This window comes from Eutrigla gurnardus (assembly GCF_963514095.1).
Source record: "Eutrigla gurnardus genome assembly, chromosome: 23".
NCBI lineage: Eukaryota > Metazoa > Chordata > Actinopteri > Perciformes > Triglidae > Eutrigla > Eutrigla gurnardus.
In genome coordinates, this window is record NC_139934.1 from 11,620,631 (window position 1) to 11,633,937 (window position 13,307).

At 42.5% G+C, this 13,307-nt stretch overlaps 1 protein-coding gene across 1 annotated transcript; it reads left to right on the forward strand.

The window, feature by feature from the left end:
- Window positions 1-2,231: 2,231 nt before the first annotated feature.
- On the forward strand, window positions 2,232-10,246 carry tnfsf12 (TNF superfamily member 12). The gene is made up of 6 exons (XM_084003528.1): window positions 2,232-2,882; window positions 4,261-4,342; window positions 6,109-6,165; window positions 6,316-6,339; window positions 6,431-6,558; window positions 7,584-10,246. Exons 1-6 carry the CDS (start codon window positions 2,709-2,711, stop codon window positions 7,857-7,859), a joined length of 741 nt encoding a protein of 246 aa, XP_083859654.1. The 5' UTR covers window positions 2,232-2,708; the 3' UTR covers window positions 7,860-10,246.
- The last annotated feature ends 3,061 nt before the right edge of the window (window positions 10,247-13,307 follow it).

Sequence of the window (13,307 nt, forward strand, 5' to 3'; positions counted from 1 at the left end):
TTAGAATCTATGACAACAGCAACCAAAGAGTCACCTCTCCCCTCGTCTTCCTGATGAGGACTCTATGAAGCGGTTGTGAAGCACAATGTTGACAGTTGCACTGTATCCTCTATTTAAAGCGTTTAGTTTGTGAAGTTCATCATAGTTATTTTTGTTAGATTTGTTGAAATTCTCATAAACGGCCGACCAGCAATCAATAAATCATACGCTCTGACAAAAAGAATTCTGGTATCTGTGGCTGTCCCAGGACTGTATAAACCCAGCTGTGAGCACTAACAATAGCCATGTTCGTTGTTCACATTCAGGATTATAATTTGGGGGTTCTGGCTTTGGAGGGAGGCCTGACGTGACGTGATGTCGGTGTGGCTGATCGCCGACTTTCTTGCTCGATTTAGCGACTTTTGGCGCTCCTGCTGCTAGCTATTATCATTGGAAAAGAGCACATTCTTACCAGTTTCTGAAGATTACCAACCCTAAGTTTAAGCTTTGCTACTAAGTGATTAAACAGTGTATGTAAAGGAATGCAGAGAAACAAACTCCTTGGACGGGTTTCAAAGAAATGAGCAGAGAATCAGACAGAAATGATCCATCTGGTTGAATTCAAAAGAAAAAAATTAAAGTTTTCGACCGGACTCAGTCCTCGTCTTTGAACCTGTCCTGCTAAAATCAGAAGGGGGCATTATGCTGGTCTGCACTTCTGTTTCATATCCAGTCTCATTTTTTTAGACTCTGTATTATTTCCAGTAATGTAATGAAAACAGTCTGAGCCGCGGGTTGTATTCAGTTTGTTTTCTCTCACTCTAAACAACTATTACTGACGCGCCATTGTAGCTTTTGCAATTTACATTTCATTCTTTGTTTACAGAACAATTTAAATGAGTAAAGAATGCAGTTTTTTTCCCATCTTTGGGATATTGGCTATTCGTGTTTGCTTCAAAATCTACTTAGAAAACTGCATTTAATGTGCTGTAAAGGATGAGGTTAAACATACAAATACACGCAATAAACCATTTTTGAAGAGCAACGTTGACTACAGATGACAAGAAAATATCAGTGTTTGAAGTCAGATTTTAGTGTGTATGTGATAATTATACGGTGTAACAGTCACAATAAACTCCATAACTGTTACCCACTGTAACGTTTGCATGGTAAGATTTTTCTCATGTGTCCAATACTGTTTTAAATACAACCATGTGTCGTCATCGATGTTAGGCATACGTGTCAATGTGTCTGATTTTTGTCTCTGAAATGGTTGAAAATAAAGATGGTCATAATTGAGTGGAAATCTTGTCAATACAACGGCATGCAAGTTGGACTTCAGTTGAGTTTCTGAAGAGATCCAGATCAAATAATTCCCTCAACCCACAAAAAGGAGCACGAACTTCCTCAGTTGAAACATAAAAACCAACAAAAAACAGACTCGCAGGTGTTTCACATGGCTCAGAAACGCCTCGCCTAGAAACTGCAAACGTAGTTAAGCCTTCCTGTTGTCACCCGTTCAAGAGGCTGTTTTACTGCGTACTACTTTGACTGCTCTCTGTCCAGTGGAAACACAATAAAACTCAGACTGCAGTTAAATAATTGTCCATGTCCATTCCTTCATAATAGTCTTAGAGATTTTTTTTTTATTATAAACGTATGTAAATGATCTAATTTGGAAAAATACTTGAATAAAAACATATAGTATGAGTTAATGTGCTTATCAAAAGGTGAAGGCAGTGTACATTTCACCTCTAGGGGGCCTACTAACACCTTCTGTCCCAACTATAGACCCAAAGATGATCAGTGCATGCTGTCTATACATACATTGTTAATTTAGAAAATATACAATAAAACATAAATGCACTACAACAAAAAGTAGGTTAAAAATGACAAATAGTGTGGAATACATATATAACAGTAAAGACTATTATTGTACTATTATGTTTGGCAGCATTTCTTTTATATTTTAAATTAAGAAACGAGCTATTGGGGTCCACATCAGTAGCTGGCTCGCCTGTTGATGATCCCCTCCATCTATTACCTATACACTACCGCCACCCTGTGGTCACAAACCGAACTGTTACACGCGTGACTGGCACATATTTTAAAAAGGCATGCAAGTTGATGAAAGCGCTTGGAGAAGCAGAGGAAGCCCCGTTGCGCATCGTGGGTTATTCTCCTGCGCTCACCTCGTTGGGTTTGTTTTATTTTGGCGGACGCACGCGGGAGTCACATCAGTGGTCGCCGAGGGCGCGCGGAAAGTTCACCTCCAAGACTGTGCGCGTGTGTGTGTGTGAGCGTGTGTGTGTGCTCAGTCTGTCTAATAGAGTGACCCCCCAGCGCGCTGTTTAAAGGGAAGACAAGAGCGCTGAGTCAACGAATCACAAGAAGAAGGATGCAACAGTTGATGTGCGCGAGTTTTCTTATATTTGGAGGCACGCGCAGGATGGTGGCTTTGATCTGTGTGGAGGAACGCTCGGATGTTTTATTGCGTTAAGAAAATCAGATAAAGCTATAATTAACCCGAAAGGATTACCCGTTTAAAAAGCAGCGGGGGTTAACTGTAATTCGTCCACTCGCGCGTTCCCCCCCCACCCCCCCCCCCCCAAGAAATGGACATTTGGACAGACGCGCGTTTGGAGGGACTTCGCGGTCTGCTGGAATGGAGCTGAAGTGGGGAACTCGGATGGTGTGCGGCGGCGAGTAGCAGTGCAGTCTGCAGCAACATGCATCGGATCCTGCAGAGGAGACGAGTTCGAAAGCTGCGGGTCGTCTGGGCTTCTCTGGCCCTGGTGGCGCTGTCCCTGGCCGCATGCAGCGCGCTCTTCACGGCGTGGACTTGGCGACAGACGCGGGACCTGTCTCAGTCCTTTCAGATCCTGCAGGACCGAATGGAGCAGGTTTGTATCGCACTTTAAAAAAAACACAAACACAAAACAGTCGAGCTTGCAAACACGCACGGCATGCATATTTGCACCAACAATAATATTTACAAGCCTGCAGCTATTAGACCTTCAAGTGTTTTGTTATGGAACTTTTTTTGTGTGGCTTTTGTTACGGGAATGTTCGCGGGGGGTATATGGAAAAATGCAATTCCTCTTCACCCCCCCCCCCCCCCCCCTTACACGTACTCTATTCTATTGCACCATTTCTCTGCTTGGCACTTTTATTGCTTACCAATAAGTGCAGTCAGGTTGTGTGGAGTTACTGTTTATTTTTGTGTCCAACCCCCTCTCCCCCCCCCCCCCCACCCCCCTCCCGCCATATTTAATTACACTGGTGCCAGTTTTATCTCAATTTACTGGAAAGCCTCAACTATTTGGCATGTGAACACTTTAGACCCGACCGACTGCGCAGAGGCTCGAGGCGTGAAACAGGCTGGGTGATAAAAGTGCGCCAAGTGTAAAAGCATTTGAGACACGCACAGCTGCGTCTCGTGCACAAGGGCCACGATCAACCCCACTCGCACCTAAACTCGCGTGCACTCGCGTGCACGGTGCGGTTGTGAAACGTCTTTTGCACTTGCAGCAAAAACGTTAAAAAGACTCCGGCATGAGGTTGCATCACAAGGCGAAGATATTTTTCTGTAAAATGCAGCCAAAAAGGAGCTGATGGAAATTCTTCTGGTTTCGAGTTCAGAGTATTTTTTTTTTTTTTTTTTTTTACAAAACCAGGTTGCACTGGATTTGTGATCAGGACGACAGGTTGGCTGTGTGTCATGTTGACAGACCTGCGCACACGCACGCACGCACAAACACCCCCCCAAAAATTGGCCACGTGGAGTGTTGATGCTGGAGCCTTTCCCAAGGGGGCCCCATTCTGTCCGTTTGACCGCTGGCCAACTCCTGATGAGAGCCAGTGAGTGAACGTCTGGAGAGCAGTAGCAGTAAATTTAGACTTTCTCTGAGCCGCTCTGCCTCTTACTCCATATAGGCCTCCTTCGGTCATTCGGCGGGGCCCCCAGCCAAGGATTTAAAACTCTGCTGGCTTGACAAAAAAAAGAGATTTCTTCCTGAGAAAGGGGGGAGTCGAGATGCGAGGAATGCAAAGCACTAAAAACATGCATTAGGTGTCGCAACCAGTCTCTGAGGAAGTGGTAGGCCTATTCTAAAGCCAGCATGGCAGCAGGGGCAGGATACTGGAAGAGACGAGTTTATGTGGCTGGCTGGCTGGAAGAGGCCGTCTGTGGCTGCGTGGGATCGGTGCCAGAAAAAAAAAAAAGTCATAATAAACTTATTGGACATTTGTTAATAGTGCCTTTTCTCTCTCTTTCAACAGGTTAATACACAGAGGAAGGCCATTGTTCAGCTCATTCTGGAGAAGAGAGAGCTGCTGGTGGGGCAGAGAGTGAAGAGAGACGGTAGTGCAAATCAAAAGTGTTCCACAGCTGCTTTCTTTTTTTCTTCAACACCAACATTTAGAAGATTTATGCTTTTTTTTGCCGCCCCCAAATCACCACAGACACAATACCTACCGACTGTGCTCCGTTGGGTTTTTTTTTTTTTGAAGGGGGGGGCATTTAACACAAACGCTGGCCAGTCTTGGCCCACATGCCACTTTGGTCAGGTCTCGTGGGCCGCAGGCTCAACCCGCTGCTAAAAGTTGACACAGGAAAAAGTAGGCATCTGGATGACTGTTTCAGAAATTACAGGTCTGACCAGAACGGCCCTCGGAGCCCAGAAAACCAGCTGGCGCGGGAGCGAGGCCTTGTTGCACGCTTTTGGGCAATGAAATTGATTTTTTTTTTCACCCCCTCCTCCCCCCTCTTCCCCCTCACGACTGACACAGCTATGATTTGTTGTGAAAGCGGTGATATTTGATGACCTATCATTGCAGTATTTATAGCCCCCACTTGCATCACCATCACGGGATTCGCTCGATTGCTCACACTTTTTTTGTGCTGCATTTCAGTCGCGGGGTGAATGTCCAAATTTGACAAAAGGATTCATTTAGAGAGCAGCGTGCCTCGCCAACACATCTATATTGATATCCAGCAGATAGCTTTTTTTCCCCCCCTTTAGTTACCGATATCTGACGTCTTATTCCAAAACGCATTAAATGGTCGTCAGACATTCATGCCTATTGACGGGAATAAAAAAAAAAGAAGCCCAAACAGCTTTTTCCAGTTTGTGGAGAGTTGACCACCGCGGTGCAGCGTTTCAGCAGGACACTGCTGTTATGTTCTCTGACGATGACTGACAGCTTAAGTCAGGAAATTCTGGCCAGCCTCAGGGCTTTACGCTCGCCCATAGCAAATCCTGAATCTACAGGGTCACGCACCTGTGAGTTATTTTAGTGGGGACTTAATATTCCTGTATGGTGGTGGGGGGCCCCGGTGTTTGGCTGCTCCGTCTCGAAACATAAAGTATGTATTCCGCAGTCCGTACATACAGTATTTGAGTTGTATCTGCGTTTGAAATCGCTCCCCGTAGGCCAGAATGCAAAGCTAAAATAAACCTTTAGTGAGTAACAAGAGCAGTCTTTCTGCTGCTCCGGCCTTTCAGTGTTGTGTTTTATTTATTGTATTTATCCGAGCAGGGGCCGGAGCTGTTGCTGCACTCTGTTCTTAATCAACTCTTTTGGGTCACAGAGCAGCCAAAGACCTTTTTGACTCTCTTTTTCCGGCACTTCATTTTTCTCTTATTTAGCGTTCTTAGCTTTGTTTCTCAGGCTGCATTCAATGCTTTGACTTTTCCCGTCTATCTCGTCTTTGTCTGCTGGCCCCCCCCCCCCCCCCCCCCCACACACACACACACACACACACAGCTCTCCATCCTCCTTCACTTCCTTCATCGCTCTTCTCTCTGTATTTTCTAGATGACTGCAACCAGCTGGCACTAAGATTAGCCCCCACAGGCAAAAAAAGAAAAGAATAGAGGCACCCGCTTCTGACTGAAAATAACAAGTTTAAGGAAATATATTGAAGCATATGACAGGAAATCCTTTGCCCATCTGCTAACAGTGTTAAAAGAAAAGGGAAAAAAAGAGCCAGGTTCAATCTAAATGGCTGCAAATTAACACACCGTGTTATTCGACAGATACAGATGGGAATGATTGTTTTATCACAAAAACCGCAGAAGTATTTTCTCTGCCATTCATATTCTGTCTCTCCTTGCCTTTCCGAAGGGGGGGCGCTGCGAGGGAGGAATGGAAATGGAAAGAAAGCGGCGTCTCATTTCGAGAGTAAGTGGCTTGGCAGATCCCGTGTAGCCGTCTCGTGTAGCATCTGCTGAAGTGGTTTCAATCATATACCCCTATACGATTGCACTCATAAAATCTTAATTGACTTTCCCCTTTTCTCTCTCTTTCAATGTCTCTTTTACTTTCCACCAGTCACCAAAGTCTCCTCTCAGCAAGGTAAGGGTCATAAAAATGACGGATGGAAGATAATCTGTGACGTTTCTGCCTGCGAGATGATTAATTTTGTGTGTGTGTGTGTGTGTTTCAGTGGGAGAGGGTGGCGTAATAAAGGGTTGGGAAGAGAGGATGTTGAATATGAGTAAAGCGGTGAGGTACAACAAGGAACAAGGCACCTTCACTGTGGAGAAAGCCGGCGTCTACTTCCTGTTCTGCCAGGTGAGTTTGTAGATAATTAACTAAATATAACGACGTTGCCGTCATCATCCTCACATTCCCCGCATGGCAATGTAGTGAAGACTGACTGAAAGGATCAGTTGCTATTTGAGATTTTGCTAATTAAAGAAGGTGTTTCATGGCGTCAAAGTCCATGGATTTCAAATGCCAAAACACTTCAAAGGAAGGTGTTGTTATTGGTACCACAGTTTTGGCCGTGGTATCAAATAAACAGGTGTCTCGGCATTGTCTTATAAAAGTAACATGTGGTTTAAATTGGATTTTCAGTCATTCAAAATAGAATAAAACTGGTTTCCTCTTAAATGTCTTCCTTACTGAGGTAAAACGGCAAATAACCCTTGGATCGATATTTTGCAACTAGAGTGAATCAGCAGATTCTTGGGACGCAGCGCCACCTCTTCATAAAAAAAAAGAAATAAAAGACAGCCTTTATTTTGTAAAAGCATCAGTCTTACTGTACTGGTACGCATCATGTTTTTTTCGGAGAGGTGGCTATCAGGTTTCGGGTAATCTCATGTAGTCGGTCTTGTCAAGTTGACAGAGGTCTGGAGTAAATCTTGCCAAAAAGAAAAAAGAATTGCGATAGCAGGACCTTGGAAATCCAGAGGCAGTCTGGTTAGTTTTCATTTTAATAGCCGAGAAGAACACAAGTTCTCCGAAAGTGCATTCCAATACCCACACTACCAAACTATTTAGTAAGAAAAATATGAAGCTTGTCCCAATACATTGGATGTCAAATGCAGAATGCCAAAAATACCAGGATGTCCTACAACATCCGACCGTGTTTTGCAAGTCAGCAAGCTCTTTTTTTTGGTTATTCCGGCCCACAATCCTTTGCACAGCAGATATATGAGCAGGATGGTCAAAGTTCAAGGTTGCCATGATATGAGGAAGTATGTCATGATTGAATGCACACTGCATGCCACAGCACGTGCTTTGTATAGGGAAGCTGAAGTCGGCGTGCGATTTGGCTCTTCTGATGAGATGATGGTCTTCTGTCTCCTCAGGTGTTGTTCAATGAGCAACAGTCTCAGTATGTGAAGCTGGATGTGGTGACCAGCGGCCAGAGGCCTCAGAAGCTGCAGTGTATGGAGGGTTACGGGACGACCCCGTCCGCCGGGCCGCACCCTTTCCACTTCCTGAAGCCCTGCCAGGTGTCCGGCCTCCTGCGACTGGACAAAGGCACGGAGCTGCAGGCCATCACCGGCTCGTCCTTTAGACTCCACACTCTGGGCAGCCCTTCAGCCTCGCCTCACATCTTCAGCATCTTTAAAGTCAACTGAAGCTTGGAATCCGAGAGAAACAAAATGTACTTCTTTTTTTTTTTGTATGGATGAGATTTTTTTATTTTTTTTATTTTCTACATGGCAAAACAGTCATGAGCAGTCATGGGCATCACAACATGCCACACAGCCTCTTCCCAAAAACGTCAATTTGAAAGTCGAACCTGACATTTGCGGATGTTGTTGTGGAATCTCTTTTTTTCTCTGGACAGCGGTGCCGTTTTGGAAGCAAAACACAGACTTCTGGATTTAAACCAAGACCCGAAGTGGACTGAAAAGCCTCGACGAATGTCTGCCGAGAGAACAGATGTGGCGGAAGCTCTGCTATAGATAAAGGGCTTCATATAAAAAAGAAAAATACTTGGATGTTCATCTTAGCCTCTGTATCATGTAATAAATTGTGCTTACACTCTCTTTATAAGACTGACAGTAAAGCTGTGCATGCACCTTCCACTTTTATATCACCGGTGCCTCAAGAAGCTGAGAGCACGTCTGCAAGCATCAGATCTCGACACTATAAGCAGCCGACATGAGATGTCAATGATATTTTACACAATGCAGCGTCTTGTGTGTGAAAACTGATATTATGATCTTTAAAATGCAATCTCGAGTGTGGAGTCTTTTACTTTAAAACACTTTGTATATACTAAACGCGTATTTTACTTTAAAAAAAATTAATAATATGTGAATTTGTGCTCTTTTATACGGTCAAATATGATTGTAAAGTATTTTATGTATCGTGTCATTGGCTTGACTTTTGGAAAGTACTTGCAATTTTTTTTTAGAAAGCAAAGCATTCCGGTTTAAATATAGCTGCCTTTGTTATCTGCTGGACGGCACAATAACCGTCCCTTCCAAGCCGTCTTGTAAATCATCAGATAACTGTGAAATTTACTATTAAGAGTGATTAAATAGTTTTGGAAAGGTCCTCAAACGTCCAAATATATTGTGTAAGGAAACATTGACGTTCACATTGTCTGGGATATTAACGTAGCATTAAGACTTAGAAAAGTTAAGCTGAAATGAAAAATGCCTTTTTTTTTAACCCTTTAAGACACCCGTCCATCGATCAATCTGCAAATTTGGCACCGCACAAAACTAGAGGTCACAGTATGGAATCTAGACTCTTGAAATGCCGTTTCAGCTCGACTCGGTAAAACAAGAGGAAAGACGTCCAATCTGACGTATTGATGTAAATTCACATAAATAATTTTAATCTATTCAGACTGCCCTGTTGTTCACAATGACAATGTTTCGCAGGTATAAAATGTACCATGTTCACTTTTTCTTTAACACGTTAGCTTGCTATCACTTTGATGATTAGCACTACGGAGTACAGCTGAGGCAGATGGGAATGTATTGGACAAACACATATTTTTTAACGTTATTTTGCCCTTGGGTGACTTAAATTAAATTCATTTCTCAAAGTCAAGAAATGAAAAATTTGTCCTGAGCTAACACGCAGCTCTGAAATAACATGGAGAAGATCCAACCCGCACCCATGGGTTTGGGAAATTGCTCTATTTTTCCTCGGTTATATAAACATCTTGACGACCTCGCAGACAATAACTCGAAAGTTCTGGTTTCTGATTTAGAAAGATTGACCGTTTAAAATCCAAATTAAATCCAATATTCATCGCATAACGCATCTGAAGGTTTGTTCTGAAAGGTTTCTCAGTCACGTTGTAAGACTGTCACTTCTTTATTTTAGAAATTAAACTCCTTCCATTCTCTCATATGCGGCTGTTTTCTGTAATATTCTCTGCTATAATACAAAAACGGTGTATTTCTAGCAGCGGGTTCAGCACTCCCACTCTTGTTTATAAGTAGTTTTTGTGGACGGACCGCATTGGTTTCTCCTCAGCACTTTACTGAAGCAAATGTAGTGTTTTTAATTGGAGCCAAACATTCATGTTTTCAAAATGGATAAAAATGTCACATTTTGACGTGTGGACGATATCCTTTTTGATTTCCTCACCGTTTTCCTCCTCTTCCTTTTTGCGTCTCCACACCCACACCCCCCCCTCCACCACCACCCTCACACCCCCATCAACCTCATATTTCCCCGTCACACACACACACATCAAATCCCTTGAGTGCCCTCTGCACACACACACCAGCAGCCATCTAAATTTTCACTTCCTGAATCTGAACCACATAGCTGAAGGTCTTTGAGGAAAAACATGCCTCGTCCCTCCGCACACACGCACACAACGTCCTACACACTTCCCTGCCCCAATTCCTATTTTTCTAAATGTCAAAGTTTATTACCACCTCGAAAATTCTTGTAAAATGATGATGTATGCCTGGGCGTTATTTCTATTTTTAGTATTTCTTCTCAACTCGCTCATAACTGTTGAATAAACTCCTTTGTTGTTTTTGAAAAATGTCCTTTCAAATACCTTCTGACTTGTTTCATGAAAAAGTGGAGAAAAGCAGAAGGTAAACAGAACATGATAAAAACAATATGTTCACAAAAAAAAAAAAAATTGGATGGGATAAACAAATATACAGCTGGTTTGAAACTACTCTGCCAGCCCAGCACCCGACAACATCAGCAACTATAGCTGGTGAACACAGAGGAACATTTAGCAGCTAAACAACCAGGTATTTCCCTCAGGAGTTGGTGGAGACCAAAAACGAGTTGAAAGTGTTAGAATAGTGCTCGCCACTCATCAGGTGGACACAAACAATCAATCCAAATGAATGTTAATGTTGCTCCATATCAGCTGGACGTACACCGTTGCTAAGATGTTAACCATAACAGCTTCAAGGTGATAATTTTAGTGTTGCTCTGCCCCCAAGTGGCCAAAAAATAATCAGTTAATATTGCTTTAAGAGAAGTTTTTGTCACTTAAGTCAAACAAAACAAGTATAAAATGATTTAGTACAAATACTAATGGTCATATTTCTTAAATTATTAAGACAGAAATTCAATCATGTGACCATTACTACTGTAATGTCATGAGAATTGAATACATAATCTTTTTGCTCTGCAGGTTTAATGTTCATTTAATGCAATATGCATATAATATAATGTTCTACATCTTATATTGCAAAATGTACCAATGGATAGCAACTGAAGAGTGCATATTACATGATTTAATTACATTTTAAACAATATCAGTTTAAGTTTCCTGCTTTGACATTGAAGCACATCCTGCAGTGAAACTACAGCACTGCCCACAAGAAAACATGCCTGAGACATGAATGTATGATTGTACAGTACAGAGATCCCTCAAGGGAGACAGTCGATATATTATCTGTAATGAGCCTGTCAGTGTGCACTTAATGGGCGCTGATCTAATCTCCAGAGTCTTCCACGATGGTAAAAGGACTTGCATTTATACAGCGCCCTTCTACCTCCGGACCACTCAAAGGGCTTTACCATGTACACTGATGGCAGAGGTCACCGTGCACGGTGCCAAACTGCCCATCAGGATCTAATCTAAACGTTCGTTCTCACACACCAATTATGGGGCCGCCAATTTGGGGTCCAATATCTTGCCCAAAGGAAACTTCAACGTGTGGACCAGAGGAGTCAGGACTGCCGATATTCCAATTAGTGGACGACCTACTCTACTTCCTGAGCAACAGCCGGCCCTGAGGGGCCACGAGGATTCATAAAACCTGAGATACAATAACATTTAGTGAACCGTCTGAATACCAGAGCAGGGAGACTCTTCACCTTTAGTCATCATGAATCAGAACCTGTTACTCAATGTTGTTGTGGTTGGAGTGTGTGTGAGGCTGTCACAGCCGCCCACATCGACATTTTACTGCTTCCATGCAACACACGCCGACGTCAGAGGAGATTGACAGCAATTATTAGTCTCCGAAGATGACTGTTAACTCAGTTTAGAGCACACCGAGGGAGCAGATTTGATTTACCTTCATTTATCAACCAGAAGCTAAACACGAGTACATCCGCTTTTCTGCAAAAGTCACATGCATCTTACATTATTCCACCTATTGTACTTTCGTTTAGACTCGAGATGTGTATTAGTTAGGTTTTAAACCTGTGAAAGCTCTCAAGCTAAGAAGAAATACACACAGGAACTATGGCGGAGAACATTTTTAACGTATAACGTCTGGAGCAAAGTGACCACTGAGGCATGAAATTAAGGAATGAAAACACCATCAATTTAGATCAGGTGACATATTAACAACAAATTAAGGGATGACAAGTGCTATTTTTTTTTAAACATTCTAAGCAAGACTGTTACCATTGAAAGAAAAAACAACTTCATACTCATATGAAAGGAGAATTTAAATACAACCCTGTTCAATCCACCTGTCCACCCATTTTACTTGACCTGGAATAATAATTTAGGATGTTAGCAAACAAAGATATTGTTCTAAGTCAAGTTCCCAAAAATGGCACTGAGTTATTTTAAAGAGATTTTACTGAAGTAAAGGTTACTAGTGTAGAAATGTACAGTCATAGTAGATGACAAAATGTCAGTTGAACTGCAGTAACTGAGTAAACGTTGCTAGATATTTGCAGCCTGTGCATACGATTAATTATCAATTAAGTATAAATCACTATCTTATTCAGCATCGGCTTACATGAATTTAAAAAAATAAACAAGAGGCCTATCTGGACACCACATAATTGTTGAGCCTCTAATATCAAACTTTAACAACAGAATGCAACATGATCACCAAGGCAACCAAGGCAGTAGCGAGTTAGCTTACATGGTCGTTGTGGTCGTTGTACTCACTGTGAAGTCCTCCAGGAGAATATAACCAGTCCACTTAGCCCCCCTGTTCTCAAGTTTTACATTTCCAACAGCATAAAGTCCTCACACATCAAGTTCCTACGTGAATGTAGAAGTTACTTCCACCACGAGCAAATTAGCATCCAGCTAGTTAGCGTGTTAGCCTCCGGTCTAGGCTCGTAACTAGGCCCAGCACACACCTGCTCTCATTATCGTGGGTGTGTTTGATTCGGGTCTCTTGACGTGCTGGCCGGGCGGGTGGTGCATTCAGTCGGTGATTATGAAGATGTCTTAACCATACCGTGTGTGGACACGTGTTGTTGTGCGTAATAAACCATAATAAAGCCAATTCTGTTTCACTAAACTGCTACGCTAGCTTTTAGCAAGCTACGAGGGCTAGTTGCTGTAGTCATCATGCTAACAGACTCACAAGACAATGCTAATATGCTAATGTTTACCATATTTAGGTTAGCTAATTAGCACTTAACAGAGTACACCTGGGGCTAATGGGAGTGATGTTAGTTTTTGGTCAAAAACTAAAACCTAAACGACTAATACCGTCAGCGGGTCACCAAAATTATTAGAATTCTCCTCTAGGATAATTTAAATATGTCAATGCATCCAGTTTATGAGCGGACCCACCAACATTAACATCCTTTAAGCCATATGTGAGTGTGTGAAATTCAACAACCATCTAAAAAAAATAATGCACACAGTGTGTTTTGTC

Coding starts and splice junctions, on each gene's coding strand:
- tnfsf12 (XM_084003528.1), top strand. CDS start 2,709: ATGCATCGGATCCTGCAGAGGAGACGAGTTCGAAAGCTGCGGGTCGTC. Junction 2,883..4,260: donor TGCAGGACCGAATGGAGCAG/GTTTGTATCGCA, acceptor CTCTTTCAACAG/GTTAATACACAGAGGAAGGC. Junction 6,166..6,315: donor AGCGGCGTCTCATTTCGAGA/GTAAGTGGCTTG, acceptor ACTTTCCACCAG/TCACCAAAGTCTCCTCTCAG.